The sequence below is a fragment of the Macrotis lagotis genome, chromosome X, assembly GCF_037893015.1.
Source record: "Macrotis lagotis isolate mMagLag1 chromosome X, bilby.v1.9.chrom.fasta, whole genome shotgun sequence".
In the NCBI taxonomy this organism is placed as follows: Eukaryota; Metazoa; Chordata; class Mammalia; order Peramelemorphia; family Peramelidae; genus Macrotis; species Macrotis lagotis.
The window spans coordinates 148,356,047-148,372,735 of record NC_133666.1 but is presented as its reverse complement, the minus strand read 5'-3'; the positions used below and the strand labels follow the sequence as shown (position 1 = coordinate 148,372,735).

At 34.5% G+C, this 16,689-nt stretch overlaps 1 protein-coding gene across 7 annotated transcripts in view; it reads right to left on the bottom strand.

Annotated features, from left to right (window-relative positions):
* TRPM6 (transient receptor potential cation channel subfamily M member 6) overlaps positions 1–16,689 on the bottom strand; it is a 225,809-nt gene that overhangs the window by 105,241 nt on the left and 103,879 nt on the right. For 6 of the 7 annotated variants that reach the window (XR_012472393.1, XM_074206652.1, XM_074206650.1 and 3 more), the window contains 4 exons: positions 14,151–14,223; positions 13,912–14,012; positions 4,256–4,390; positions 1,798–1,851 (listed from right to left, as the gene is read on the bottom strand). Coding sequence is in view for 6 of the 7 variants with exons in the window: in XM_074206652.1 (XP_074062753.1) it covers positions 1,798–1,851; positions 4,256–4,390; positions 13,912–14,012; positions 14,151–14,223 (363 nt within the window). In the remaining variant the exon portion in view is untranslated. The remainder of the gene's footprint in view (positions 1–1,797; positions 1,852–4,255; positions 4,391–13,911; positions 14,013–14,150; positions 14,224–16,689) is intronic. The other variant, XM_074206651.1, reaches the window with a different exon arrangement.

Genomic DNA, 16,689 nt, shown 5'->3' with positions numbered 1-16,689 from the left:
TTTAATGGTCAGTTTTGTCTTTGCATCTCCATCATTGGGCATAGGAGCTGACACATATTTAAGTACTTTAAGAATGCTTGTTAAATAATTTTGCCACAATTTTATTTCATACTGGAGATCACTATGAAGCTACATGATACTGATTATCTCAATATACTATCAAAACTATATGTTTAACTTCTTTTATTTTTCTGTTAAATGAATATCTTGTCCTTAATTAGAAAACTTTAACATGATAACTTTGTAGACTGAAATAATTGATTAAAATTCTTTAAAAATCTTTTGATAAGGTATATAAACCTGTGACAAGCAAGAGTACTTACTTGGTTGATAACAGAGAATTCAATTCCAATGACAAATTATGCAAATTATAATCCACTTCCATGACAATCCTTGCAACTCTGATGAAATCACTTCACTTCCTTAGTCAATATGTGCAAATTATTTCAAATATATGCAATATATATATTTAAGAAATTAATGTTTTTTCTAATAAATCTGATCACTAAGCCTAATACTGAATCAGTTCACTTGCTATAACATTACTGAATTTAAGAATTTCCAATTTCAAATTGTCATTTATTTTTGATAAAATGGGAGGGAAGGACACAAAGATCTGGGTGAGGTAACTGAAATGAACAAATTCTGGGTACAATCATCATCTACTATGAATAAGACATAAGGCAGTCTACCTTTGAGGAACATGATAACTGAAAGAAATATTAAAAGGGGGGCAGCTAGATGGTGTAGTGGATAAAGCACCGGCCTTGGAGTCAGGAGTACCTGGGTTCAAATCCAGTCTCAGACACTTAATAATTACCTAGCTGTGTGGCCTTGGGCAAGCCACTTAACCCCCTTTGCCTTGCAAAAAAAAAAAAGCCTAAAAAAAATATTAAAAAAGTTTTTTAATCTTTCTCACATTCTTTTCCCCTTTGGGTACTAAGAACAAAAAAATGCTTTTTTTCCTCCCTTAACAGTCTTAAATGTTACTCACCTACTTTATTCATTTCCTTGGTATTTCATGTAACAAAGACCTAATATACTTAATGAAAGCATTGAATAAACACATAACAGAGCCAAAGAATGTATCCCTAAGCAAATATGCATAGTATTAACACCCTTGGTTTTCCAATGATTCTCCAAATTATAATTCTCTACAAATTCCTTTCACCATGGTCCAGCACAAAAAAATCTAGTAGAGATTTCTATCAACATTTTTGACCTCAGAAAGATAATTTTAATACAGTAGGAGATTGGGGAAAGGGTATTAAACAATGAGCTATAAAAAAAGAAAGATAATAATTACATATTTGAAAAGGCACTCCTAATTTGATGATAGAAATTAAACTAGAAGTTCAGGGTACAAAGGAAGGAAACAGATGCTAAAAAGTCATAAAAGAAATAAAGATTAAGTAAATAATGGGTCCAACTATTTAAAAAAGTAAATGAACAAAAACAAATTTAATTCAATTGTCTCAAAGTCTTTTTTCCAAAATCCCTTTCAAAAACAATAAGAACTCTACGTACAAAATAATTTGTACAAAGTTATGTAACTGCATTAACTGATGATTGCAACTATAATAAGTTAGAAATAATGCTAGATCTGGGATAAGGGGGTTTAGGATTTAAATCTTGGTTCCTTGGCATAGCTTTGAACTTCTTTCTGGAGACAAATCATTTTTTTAATCAATAACGTAAGTTAAGAGGACCAGATCTTTTCCAGCTCTAAAGCTTGGGAACCCTATATCATACTAAGAAATTTTTACATTTCTCAGACCTTTAAGAGTATCTAGTTACCTGTTTTACATCACGAACAAGATGATGCAAGAGCATGTTGTTTGGTCCTTGTTTCTGTAATGATGAATAAGAAATAAAAATCCAAATGATTTAAGGTAACATAAAGTAAGGAAAATATGTTATAATGGAAAGTCACATGTGATGATATTAAACACTCTCAAAGGTCTTTACCTAAATTTTATGATTTTATTGTTTGTTATTCAATTGCATTGAATAACTACTTTAAAGCAAAAATAATATAATAAAAATTAGAAATCTTATTTTGGAAGAGAGGGAGTTCTGCTTAATATGTTATTATCTTTTATATGTTAATTTCTTCACACAGCTTATCTGAATACATAAATTAATCAATAAATAGACATTAATGATTGCCTATTGGTGAAGGGCACTGCTATGAGCTAGCTTATAAGAGAGAATAAAAAAAAAACATAAGCTCAGGTCCACATTGCCTTAATTTGTGTATAAAATACATTCTTGCACTTTACACATGATCTCATTAAATTCTCATATCAACTCTGTCAGGTAGGTGCTGAACTCATTGTACTGATGAAGAAACAGAAGTTGAGAGACAGTTACTTGTTCAGGGTCACAGAGCTAGAACATATACAAGTAGTCCTGATTCCAAGTCCAACACTATCCACAATGCCTCTTAGCTGACTAAAGTTAAAGGGAAAAATAAATTGGGAGCAATGGCTCCCTAGAAGGCTATGGATTGGCACAGTGGATAAAGCACCGGCCCTGGAGTCAGGAGTACCTGGGTTCAAATCCGGTCTCAGACACTTAATAATTACCTAGCTGTGTGGCCTTGGGCAAGCCACTTAACCCCATTTGCCTTGCAAAAACCTTAAAAAAAAAAAAAAAAGAAGGCCATGGATCCTGTAGGCTTAGAGTTCTGAGTTTCAGTGAGCTAAGCCAATTTGAAGATACAAACTAAGACCAGTGCTATTATAAGGAATCTCCCCAAAAGGGAATACCATCAAGCTACCTAAGGAGCTGTAAACCAGCCCAGGTCAAAAATGTAGCAGGCAAAAGATTCCACTTCAGTCAGCAATGGGATTGGGCTGTGAGTGACTGCAGCACTTCTAGTCTGGGGACAATAGGAAGACAGTAGGGAGATAAGAAAGAAACAAAGAAACAAAGAAAGACAGAAACAAAGAAAAAGAGAAAGAGAGATAAATAAAGAAAGAGAAAGAGAGAAGGAAGGAAGGAAGGAAGGAAGGAAGGAAGGAAGGAAGGAAGGAAGAAAAAGAAAGAAAGAAAGAAAGAAAGAAAGAAAGAAAGAAAGAAAGAAAGAAAGAAAGAAAGAAAGAAAGAAAGAAAGAACCTCAAAATTCAAGAGAGAATTTGTTACGGGATAGGGAAGCTCATAAGTGGGAGTTCAGAATTTAGAGGATTTAAGAGTACTGAAGTTTCAAAGGATCAGAAAAAACTTAATGGAAGATATGGAACTTAAAACTGTGCTTTGAAAGACGGGCAAGATTTAGATCATCTCAAAAGAGTAGGATGCATATTCCAAGGTAGTACCATACACGTGGCTTTTTTGGAGATCAGTTGGATAGACAAGGAATAGGGAATTTTGTTCAGGATGTTCATCATAGAAGTAACACAAGATCCTAATGTGCTTCAATATCATTAGTTTCTTTAAATTAACTAAAGCTTCATTTCAACATAAAGATGGCATATTGCAAGTATTTTCTTTTCTTTTTTAAGACTTAGTATTCCTATCTCACCTAAATTAGAAGTGTAGTGGTTACTTTTGGGGTGATCTAACTGCTGACTGTAACACAAGCTTAAAAAAGGAATGAAATTTAAGAATATCTCATAGGACCAAGCACATTGATGCCCCAGTCCCCCTAATGTGAACCTGCTGTGTTTCCAAGTTGGGTTTCCTTAGTTAGCCCCTCAGCTCCCAGGGTTTCAGCATTATCAGTGCCAAATGATATGGACACCACCACACCAGCTTAGTCTTTTTTGTTGTTTGTTTGGGTTTTGGGGGGGGGGGTTGCAAGGCAGAAGGGGTAAGTGACTTGTCCAAGGTTACCTAGTTGGGTAATTATTAAGTGTCAGAGGTCATATTTGAACTCAGGTCCTCCTGACTCCAGGGCCAGTGCTCTATCCACTTTGCATCAACTGCCCCCAGATCAGCTTAGTCTTAATGCAGTCAATATTCCAAGCAATTCACCAGCTTCCTCCTCCAAGAAAAAGAATTACAACTTTGTACCACTATTCTTGGTTAAATATTTTATTCAATTTCATTTGTCAAACTAAAAATGGGTAAAAAAAAAACTACCACTGTGGAAAACTTAATTTTCTGCTCAGTTTTCACATTAGATGTAAAACCCTATCTTTCAACAAGCCATCCTAATTTAATTCCTATATTTCTTCTGAACTTTGAATTATGGATCCCATAATAGGGTATCTGGATCCTAAGGCAGATGAAATCAATTGTAGTACTCACTGTATTGTAGAGGTCCTCTAGCCGGGAAATAGTGAGAAAGCGGTGTAGGTTCACTCCATATTCTATTAAGAGCTTCACAAAATCTACCCGATCCATCATTAAAGCATCCATCATGGCTTGTTCCAAAGAGCCAGCCTTCAAGGTATAGAGGAAATAAGAAACACCAAGAAAGAGAAATATGAGACCTTTCATCACTAGACCTCAGAGGACCTATCCAGCACTAACCATGATGCTAACTAAAAAAAAAAAAAAAACAGAAAAAAAGTCACATAGAAATGACCTTGAAAATCAGGAATATTCATAAGGAAATATTACATACAGTTCAAAATACAATTCAGAGTTTTCAAGTCTGGTTAAAAATTTTTCTTAATTATATCTAAATGGAAATGATACTTATGATTTATATTTGCTCCTAAGGGAGAGCTATATAACACAGTGGAAAACCACTGTCTCTGAAATCAGAGGAATGTAAATAGATAATGAGCAAGTGATTTCTTTGATATTTTTGTCTTTCATTTTTAAAGGAGACAAATGACATTACAGGTCTTGACTTGTACAGGAATTGACTTTAAGTGAGGTAGAAATACACAAAGTCATCAACCTCAACCTTCCCCAATTCATCAAATTCCAGGAGTAAGGAAAAAATCAAGATGACTAGCAGTGGCCCAGCATGTAGTGGATGACCTCGGCATCTTCAATGCCTGACCAAACTCTAAGGGCTCCACAATGCCTGTTTCAGTCATCGTCATGGCCTTAGGACCAAATTGGTCCAGGGAAAATTTTCATAGGCTTTGCCTATACGTCCCCCAAAGCCACCAAATGGTTTAAGGTCTGCTGGTTTTCTTTGGTATGAGGCACTCCTGAATGAATAAACTACTTCTATCAATATAGGTCAGTACTTTCTTTGCAATTCATAGTGTTACAAGAGTTAGCTAGGTAAAAAATCCTTCCTCTGATGTTTTCTAAACTCTTTGACATTCAGAAATTGAGTTAACTCTGAGCCTCAGTATCCTCATGCATAGAAATAGGGGATTGGCCTAGCTCTTTTCTGAAGCATCTTCAAGTTCCAAATCTATGATCCTCATGATGAGTAGGAGTAAAAAATTTATCTAAAAATCAAGCTTTTATATGTCTTACATGATAGTATATTATATCACCTATATCAAATTGCCTTCCATTTTAGTAAGAGGGGAGGAGAGAGAATATAATGGAACTCAAAATCTTGTAAATATGAATGCCAAAATTTTCTTGATATGTAATTGCAGGAAAAGATAAAATACTATTAAAAATAAAACTTTTATCAAAATGTCACATCATGTTTTAATTTTCTTTCTTATTTCTATGAACTTGACAAATATCAATAAACATAAACATTCCCCCATAAAAATAAAAACAAGAAAAAGTGAATCACTTTATGAAATCTTGAATTTGCAGCATGTCTTACTGAAGGGGTAGAGAGGGGAGATGCACAGTATTTAAATTCTAACATGGTATTAAAATTGTGTTTGACTTTTCTGTGTCTCTGTTCTCTATTGTCTATTTTTAAAAATGATTTGCTGACATGCTTTTCTTTCTTTTTTTTCCATTTTAAATTATCATTGTAACTACTCTTCCTCTTCCCCCTACTCAGAAAAATCTGGTCTCAGAAACTTCACACTTAATAGCTATGTGACCCTGGACAAATCACTTAACCCTGATTGCCTCACATCCAGGGCCATCTCCAGTCATTCTGATTCATATCTGGTCACTGGATCCATATGGTTCTGGAGGAGAAAGTGAGGTTGGTAATTTAGTACAATATCTCCCTCACTCAAATTCAATTCATGTGCTTGTTATGGCATCACCTCCCTTGATGTCATGGTCTTCTTTGAAAACAAAGAGCAATCACCATCACTCAAAGAAAATAAAAATATTCCCTTATAATAAATAAGCATAGTCACACAAAACAAATCTCAATGGAAGCTGTATAAGAAAAAAAAGGATGCCTCATTTTATCTCGTTAGTGCATCATCTCCCTGCCAAGCGCAATTATCATCAGACAGTTGAGCTGTGATTAATCATTATACTGATTAGGACAGAGACTTTCACAATAGTTTTCTTTTATAATGTTGTAGTCATTGTCTAAGTTGTTCTTCTGGTTCTATTCACTTCACTCTGCATCAGTTCATATAATTCCTCCCAAGTTTCTTTGAATCTATTCCTTTCACCATTTATTGCGGCTCAAACACATTCTAGCACATTCATACAACAAAAATATATTCAGTCATTCCCCAAATGTTGGGCACCTACTTTGTTTCCAATAATTAGGTACAATAAAAATACTATTATAAAGATATATTTTACATGTAAGTTGTTATCCTCTTTCTTTGGGGGGCACTCCTATTTTCTACATAGAATTTCATTCTATTTTAAATGAAAACTGCAGCTATCTTCTAGTCTGATAAATTAGCAAAAAGAATTTTCAGAAAACTTGAAAGAGTAGAAAATTATTTTAAATGTTCTCATAATAGCATTTTAGTAATAGAACTAAAATTTAAAATATGACCCTCTAACATGTAGTTTGGAAGATTAGAACAGAAAATAATTTGGGTATGGATTTGGGATTGTGGTGGATGAGATAGGAATCAACCAGCATTCATCATGGCAAAAAACAGAAGGGGAAAACTCTATACACAGTTATCTTGGTTCTAACTGGGTTAGATTTATAAATGCTTTGCTGTAAATGAAAGTTAATGTTGGTGGTACTTATTCCTCAAACTTTTGTCCCTGGCAGCATTTAGGTGCCATCAAAAATATTCCTATGTTCTGAAATAATAAGAACATATTCTGGTTCACATTATGTCAAAATAGGTTCCTTCAATTGAATGAAAGTGAATAAGAAAGAGGAGAAAAAAAAGAAAGTTGAATAGAAAATAAGCACAAAGGAAGTCAGTAGGTAATTTGAAAGAATGTCAGGAAATAGGAATAAAACTGAGGAAATTAACACCCAGATTATTTAGATGAATAAAGTAATAGAGAAAGCTCTGGATTTGGAGTTTGAATATTGGGTCTTAATTATGATCACAGAACAGTCATAACCTCATTGGGCCTCATTTCTTCACTTGTAAAATGAAGAGATTGAACCGTTAAGACAACAGATTCCAAATAATGGAAATAATGAACCTCCCAAATTATTTTAAATTTACCCTGCATATTTCCACTGGGCTGGAACTAATTACCATATTTTTCAAGAGGATAACCTCAAATAGTGTAAATTCAAATAAATGCAACTACTTCAACGATTTCATTATTCACACTAATCAGGACCTAGTGTTACATTTCTAAGGTTTATGTATTCCCCATCAGATGGGACAGAGCACAACTCCCTTACCACAGCATAATATTATGTTGTCCTTGTCCTAGTCCTTCTATAAAGCTTTCACAGAATATTCATCCTACATTTCAGAAGCCTTCTTCTAGTTCTAAGTGGCACATAAATATGACCCCAAGCTATTTAATTCCATTCTTAGAATATTTATAACTTACCCCCTTTTTAGACCATCTATGTCCTTCACTGCCTTTGTACCACTTCTTGCAAATAAAATATTATTGGTATTTTTCTGTATCTACTTAACTCACTATGATCTTTCCATTATTTGGGGGGGGGGGGTTACTTGTAATTTCAAACTAAGATTTTGGTGTGCCATGGTTGACAGATCAACTTGTCAAACTTTTCTTAGAATTTCTCTACTTCATCTTCTATAACAAATGCTGGAACATAATTTGTAATTACCATTACTGTGGTATATTGACTTAGACTCATTGTGAATGATGCAAAATGAGGTGATCAGTGTTCCCTTTGAAACTAGCTTTTTCAATTCCTATTGAGCTACAACTTCCTGATCAATTATAGTTTCATTTATAGTTTAAGAAAATTATCTCTCTGGATACAATTTACTTCTCCAGTAAGGAATCAACTCACTGGTCATTAGTGAAGAACTTACAATAAGATCACCATGCAGTTAAATTAATATTTGCAAATGGCAGATCTGCATGATTTTTAACTATCTCTCTCCCCCTTTGCCAACATTTAACCATTGTCACTAAAGAAGCTGAAGAGCGCCATGGAGGACAGAGAATCATTTTGCAGTTTTAAGTATTTCATGGATTTATGTAGTCATTTTTTAACACTTAAAAACATCCATCTTTTAGCTTGGAATGCAACCAAGAATCAACTACCCAGCAAAACTGAACATCCTCTTCCAGGGGAAAAGATGGACTTTCAATGAAACAGGAATTTCAAATGTTCCTGTTGAAATGATCAGAGCTGAACAGAAAGTTTGACCTTCAAGTACAGGACTCAGATGAAGCATAGAAAGTGGAGAAGGGTAAATTATGAGGGACTTAATGAGGATGAACTGTATGTATTCCTGCATAGAAAAATGATACTGATAATACTCATATGAACCTTCTCATTTAATAGAGCAGGTAGAAGGAGCTTTTATAGAAGAAGCATAGGAAGGAGCTGAATTTGAAGATATATTATAAAAATGGAGTCAATGACTAAAAGGGAAATGTACTGGGAGTAAGAGAAAGGAGAGGTGGAATAGGCTAAGATATTTCATTTAAAAGATAGATACATACATATATATATATATATATATATATATATATATATATATATATATATATATATATTTTGCAATGAGCTTTTACAATGATATAGAAGGGGAAAGGCTAGGGGACCTTCACTCTCATTAGAAATGTCTCAGAGAGGAAAACAGCATACACACTCAATAAGGAATAGACAGCCAGAGAAAAAAGGAGAGAAGGGGGACTGGGGAAAGGGGGAAGAATGTGGGTGATAGAGGAGAAGGTAGATCATAGGAGAGAATAGTCAGATATAACACATTTTCTTTTTTACTTTTTGCAAGGTGCTTGGATTCAGTGGCCTGTCTGGGACCACTGGGCCAGGTGGTTGCTGGGTCTCTGGGGTGGTATGTGGGCTTGGGGCCTCTTGGCCCCAGGGCAGGTGCTCTGTCCACTATGGCACTCAGCTACCCTACAGCACATTTTAGAAGAGGCACAGAGTGAAAGGAGAGAGAAAATATAATAGATGGTAGTGGGGAGAATGGATGGAGAGAATTACAATTAGCAACAGAAACAGTGGAAATATATGGAAGTAACTTCTGTGATGGCCTTTTGATAAAGAATGTGGTCCACCCAAGACAGAGCTGATGGTATCCAAACACAGACTGAAACATATTTTTTCTCTTTCTTTTATTTTATTTCTCATGAGGTTCTATATTTTGTGGGGGAGGGGGGCTTATGTTAACTCTTAAACAAGAATATTTTAACAATGTGTAAAAAAAGAAAGAAATTATGTAACTTAAAAATATGTATATGCATATGGATGTATGTTGAAAAGCTTTCATAACATGTATTTGGAAAAATAAAAGATCAATTAAAAAATTAGTCTTTTAACAATGACTTTTTCCTGATTTAATGAGGCTGGTGTTCAGAGAGCAGACAAAGTCTTTCTCTGTGCCTATAACTCAAAATCTTTCCAGTTGACAGGGATTGGTCACTGCCTTAGGAACCCAGGCTCATTTCCATAGCACAATGAGACATTGCCATGGGACTCTTGTAGAAGGGGAAAATTAACATGGTCACCTTATTAACTATCAGTAAATATCTATTAATAGTCTACAAGTAATATTAAGAACTTTGATCAATAAAATAATCATTCATGATTTCAGAGGATCAATGATGAAAAATGCTACCATGCAATGACAAAAAAAAAAGGATGAAAAATAAGATACATATTTTTTGATGTAGCCAATATGGCAATTTGTTTGGCTCGACTATGTTTATTTCTTTTTTTTTTTTTAGGTTTTTGCTAGGCAATGGGGTTAAGTGGCTTGCCCAAGGCCACACAGCTAGGTAATTATTAAGTGTCTGAGACCAGATTTGAACCCAGGTACTCCTGACTCCAGGGCCAGTGCTTTATCCACTGTGCCACCTAGCCACCCCAGACTATGTTTATTTCTTACAAGGATATTTGTTATTCTTTTCTTCTTTTCAGTGGGGAGAAATGATGGAAGAAATAAATAAATGCTTGATAATTAGAAAAATAAAATTTAATGTTTTTAAAAGAGCTTATTAAAAGAAGATTATTGGGCATTATGGGGAATGCAAAGAAGAAAATTATTCAGTCTTTTGTATTAAGGGAATTTGGAAATGGAAAGATAAGGTAAATTCAGGAAACTTCAGTTTTTTACATAATATGTTCCTAAATACAAGTCGTAAAGTAGATCCTATTTTCCCATGAAAATAATAACTTGGGAAAGGAAGGGAGGACAGGACTATGTTCCTGACCAAGAGTCAGGGCATAAAAACCCTAGTGTAAAGCTCACATATACAGTGTACTGTATATGACAAATCACTCCCTAGTAACTAAAAAAATATATAAATGGCACCACATTGATATTAGTCTTTCTCTCAGGGGAAAGGAAGGTAAGGAGAACCAATGGTTTTGTGGTACTTCTATTGGAAGGAAATATCATGCACTTTTTTGAGACATTAAGGAATGCCAGAAGAGCCTGTGTGTATAACTCAGGAACTAGGGAACCTATCAATAAAAGGTATGACTAATAAAAATTTACAAAAGGTACAGCCACTATTAATTGCTACCATTTAAAAATAGAAAAATCATACTCTAAATCTGAAGAATGTCAAGAGTTGAAATGGACATTGAAGAACCTCTAATCAAATTCTCTCATTTTTCATGGAAAAGAAACTGAAGTACATATATACTAAATAACTTAACTTGCTTCCAAGTTATATATCACTCAATATGCATTTATTAAACACCTGTTCTGTGTCAGACGCTGGACTGGGACACAGGGAAATACAGTCAAAAGTAAAACCATCTCTACACTCAAAGAGCTTTCATTCAAATGAATTAACATACATAAATGTCTTACGAACCTTAAAGCACTTTAGAAATGCTAGCTATTATTATTATTATTATTAATGGGGGAGATAACATACATTTATGTCAGGTATTCTAAACCTGGCCAGACTTCAGGGGAAGTCTATGAATTTGGGTGGGAAAAATTACATATTATTTTCACTCATTTCTAACTACAACTTTTCCTTCAGTTTTGAACATAGGTAGCAAAACATTCATTATTCTGAATGGAGAGTCCATAGACCACAAAACTGGCAACAAGAATCTTCTAACACACACAAAAAAGATTAAGAATTCCTTACATATAAACATATTTATGCATATATGGACATTTAAATATATGCATATATATGTATAAGACACATTTGAGGTAAGGTGAGGGAAGGCATTAATAGGTGGAGGTAAGGGACCTGAGAAAGTCATTGTACATAAAATGGTCCTTAAAATGAGCCATGAAAAAAACTGGGACTCTAAAATATGGGGGAAAGGAGGAAAAAGTGGAGGGAGAACATCTCCATTGTGAGAGATAGCCAATTCAAAGGGAAAAAAATTAGAAGTTGGGTGTTATGAGAGAAATGGGCAAAGAGAACATTACGTCTGAACTCTAGAGTGCTTGGTCTGTGAAATCAAATTGAAAGTGTAAAATGTGACTAAGTTAAATAGAGCTTTAAAAACAAAGGAAATTTATATTTAATCCTGGAGCTAATTAGGAAGTAGCTATTGAATGTTATTGTATGAAGGGGTGAGTGTAGGAGCTAGGACATAATGGTTAGAACCAAATTTTAGAATACTGGCAAGTAATACAAGTCAAAGTCTCATGATTCTTATTTTTGTTTGTTTTTTTTGCAAGGCAATGGGGTTAAGTGACTTGCCCAAGGTCACACAGCTAGGTAATTATTAAGTGTCTGAGGCTGGATTTGAACTCAGGTCCTCCTGACTCCAGTGCTCTATTAACTATGCCACCTAGCTGCCCCAGTCTCATGATTCTTATTCCAATACTTTTTACTCCATAAAAGTGTTGCTTGCATTCTCAGAATTTAGAAGGGTCCAGGGGGAGTGATATATATACATTTATGAATGGTTGCCTCTCTCTAAAAAGACAACCAATTACATAGGTAACCTATGCCAAATTGCTTACCTTCTCAATGAGGAAAGTTAGGGAGGGAGGTAGAGTATTTGAAACTCAAATTTTAAAAACCAAATGTTGAAAATTATTTTTACATGTAATTGGGAGAAAACATTAAATACTAAAAGAAAAAGCTTTCCAAGATGAATGCTGAGGATAAAGTCACGTACCTTGGTAATATACTTTCTAGGGATATACACATTGAAAATGAGGTTGATTCACACATTGCCAGAACTAACTCAATGTTTGAGAGGCTCCAAAGGAAAGAGCAGGAAAAAAAAAGAGCTATTAGACTGAGTACCAAATTGAAGGTCTTCAGAGACATTGTGCTAACCTCATTGTTGTATGACTGTGAAACCTGGGCAATATACCAGCACCATTCCAGGAAACTGAATCACTTCCATTTGAATTGTCTTAGGAAGATTGTGAGGATCACCCAGCAAGATACTAAACACTGAGTCCTTTCTCAATCTAAAACTACGAAGAATCCAAACTCTACTATAGAAAATACAAACTGGTCACGTTGTTTGAATGCCAAATGTAAGATTGCCAAAAAAGACTATTTTATGGTGAATTCATACAGGGCAAATATTCAAAGGTGGGCCAGAAAAAATAAGACAAGGACATTCTCATGATATTTCTTAAGAACTGTGAAATTGATTGAAAGACAAGGAAGACACTGGAACAGGACCACCCACCAAAGAAGAACTGAAAAAGCTCAAAAATAAGTGAGATGTGCAAATTTAGAGAATCCACCCCAAATGTTCACAGGGTTTATTTGTGCCCAACCTGTGGTAGATAGAGCATTCTGGGCTGATATTGGACTGATAGCCACATTCAGACACACTGTAACTTGTTTCTAACATGGTGAAGTCATTTTGGTCCTTTTTAAGAATGAAGGACAACAACCAATAACCAGATACTAATGAACTCTTTTGTCTGACATAATCAAACAAAAAGGATTATAGTTTAAAAAGTGCAAGATACTTCTGAGATCATCTTGTAAAAAAACCTAGATTTTTAAAGAAGAGAAAATGGAGGCTTAGAATATGCCTGTGACTTGCCAGAGTCATCACAAATAGTGAGTATCTGAGTCAAAATTGAAAATTTGAATCCAAGTTCACTGATTCAAAATTCATACTCATACACATGGGTCAGGGAAAAGTCAAAATATTTCCTAAAGTCATACCACTGAGAATCCCCAGACCTCAGCATCAAACTAGTCTTTGGAGCAGGGTTAAAACAGATTTTACTGGGACTCCCTATGTCTCAAAACCAGAAATGTATCTATGACCTTTATAGAGAAACACAGTACATCCACAACTTTCAGGAGCAGACATCATTCATCTAAGGACAATATAATCCTCTCTGCACACCCTGTACCCCACTTCCCATACCCCCAACACCTTTACCAACAGCAAAGTCAGAATAGGTAGAGATCCTTAGAGCCCCTTTTTATGAACCAGGTGGGGAAGAGGACAAGGAAGAAGAGAGGGGGTCAAGATACTTCAGCAATAGAGAAACAAAGGATTTCCTATTAGGGCACAAATTGACACAAATGAAATACTTTCACAGCACCTTCCAGTGTTGTCCATAAATAAGAATCTGTTTCTTAGCAATATCCATCCTGTTCCAGGTCATTGCTAGGTCTAATTGTTCTGAGGCTGACAAATTTGTACCTGGGAAGAAAGAAAGAGAATGTGTTGAACTTGAAAAACTCCTTATTTTTCCCAGGTGGAAAAAGAAAGTGAAAAGAGATTGTTTAATCCTGGAAAAATATCTGGAAAACAGACTTAAAACCTGTTCAGATCACTTACCTTTAAGCAGAGCAGTCAGGATTGCTAAATCAAGGTCTTGCTGCTCCTCTGAATCAGCATCAAATATGGTAATCTGGAACAAGTTTTAAAAAAAAACCAGAATAACATCCATTTAGGAAAAATACACGAAGTAAATTTCTCTTTCAGGCCACCAATAAAGCATCACTTTTCCCCTCAATAATGTCAAAGACAAAGCTGGTTTTAAAACTTTTTTATCCCTGAAAACAACTTGAGACAGAAACAGAAAATCAAGATCATTTAGGAAAGAACTAAAGGTCTGAATACATCATGAGGAATATTTTAATTAGAGACTTTTTAAGAGTCTCTCAGAGATAAATGAGTGTTACTTGGTCAACAGATTCTATTCAAATGATCTAAAAAAGTAAAATTATTTCAGGTATTAAGTTCTGTCTGGGAACAGACAGAAAGTCTTTGTGGCATCATACACATTTAATGTTTCCTGAAACACCATTAATGTCTCCTGGAAACAGCAGTATGGTATAGTAGAAATAGTCCTTAGCTAACAAGGAGAGCTGACTTTGAATCTCATCTCCAACACAACTGCATCGTCCAAAGCTGTTTATTCTAAGCCTTCTGAGCTGAAATTTCATCATCTCCAAAATGGGAACAATACATTTCACTACTTAACCAGTTCATAGGATTGTTGCCTTATAAACTTATGCTACAAGAATGTGAGTTATTACTGAAATTGATGGGAAAGATAAAGGTAAGCCAATTAAATGGCAAGATTTTTCATTGTGAAGCATACATTTTTGGACATGACCAATATGTGTATTTATTTTATTGGATTATGGATATTTCTTTTTTATTATTTAATTAAGGAAAGGAAGTAGAAGGTAGAGATAAAAAATGCTTGTTAAAATGAATAAATTTTTTTAAAATATTTCTCAATATGTAAGAATAATATTGCAGATTTTTCAGATGAAACGTATACTGACTATGCAGACTTGGGAAAAGTTCTGAACTGGAAGTCAAGAAATCTGATTTCAAAGCCATTCCTTAACAGAGTCACTTAGAAATGTCAAGTTGACCTAAATGAAAAATGACAAATGATAAAGGGACTGAAGGAAAAATGGGTACATTGATGTACTGCTAGTGGAGTTGTGAACTGGTCCAGACATTCTAGAAAGCAATTTGAAGGTATTAAGCTGTGCACACATTTGAACAACCAACTTTGGAAAGAAACCAAAGAAATATGAGGAAAATTCATATATATCAAAATATTTATAGCACTTTTTTCCACAATGGTAAATAATTAGAAACTCAAGGAATGTCCATCAAATGAGGAATGAATGAAATTTAAAAAAGTAATGAAATACTATTGCTCCATAAGAAATGAGAAAGTTGAAAAGAACTACATGAATGGATGCAGAGGGAAGTGAATAGTATATGACAAAGACAATAGACTTTGACACAGACATTAAATCTCAGACATAATGAGCAACCTCAGCCTCAGAGGACTGTTAATGAAATATGCTATCCATATGCTCAGAAGCAATGGACTCAAGGTGCAAACTGAGACAAATTCTTTTTTTTTTGACACAGTCAGTGGGATTGTATGTGTTTATAACAATAGTTTTGTTTTTCTTCCTTTCTCAGAAGGAAGAAAAAGATGGATTTTCACTGAAAAGTAAAATTTAATTGTAAAATAGTAAGAAATCCTTTGAGCCTATTTCCTCATCTGCAAACTGAATATTGCCCTAAATATACTCTAAGAATTCTCTAATTCTGTGATGAAATTCAGATATGCATGAATATAGTCAGTGCTCAAATATTCAGGACCTCATTCCAAAGACATGTATCAAATACATTTAATATTTCAGATTTTCCAACTGCAAAATATACAAATTACATAGGCATGGGGTGGGGGGCAGGAAATCTTATAATAGAAATCATTTCAGTCCTAGACAATTTTCTCTTTTTGTTTTTTTTTAGGTTTTTTGCAAGGCAAATGGGATTAAGTGACTTGCCTGAGGCCACATAGCTAGGTAATTATTAAGTGTCTGAGATCGGATTTGAACTCAGGTACTCCAGACTCCAGGATCAGTGCTCTATCCACTGTACCACCTAGCTGCCCAGCTAGTTTTCTAATAAACTTTTTAGGATGTCAAGTAAATGCTTCATGAAAGATGTATTAAAATTGCTAGATAAAATAAAATATAATTAGGGAATTTCAATTTCTACCCAATAGGCCAAATATTAGAGAACAGGGACTGTCTTTTTTGTCTTTCTTTTATCTCCAACATTTATAACTGATTACTGTCTGACTATAAGGCTGTACTACTGTTCCTATCTAAAATCTGCTCTATTACCCATATAATAGATGATAGTATGTAGTACATATAATAGTATATAGTACTGTGTTCATGATAAAGATATTTAAGTGAATTCTCTTGAAGTTGTTCTCATCTTGGCTCTCCTAAGAGATCTTGTAATAAAATACATGCCTGAATCTTCCCTTCTTTGCCTAAGTGGGGATTTAAAAATGTGGACCTTTGCATATATCTCAGACTCAGTT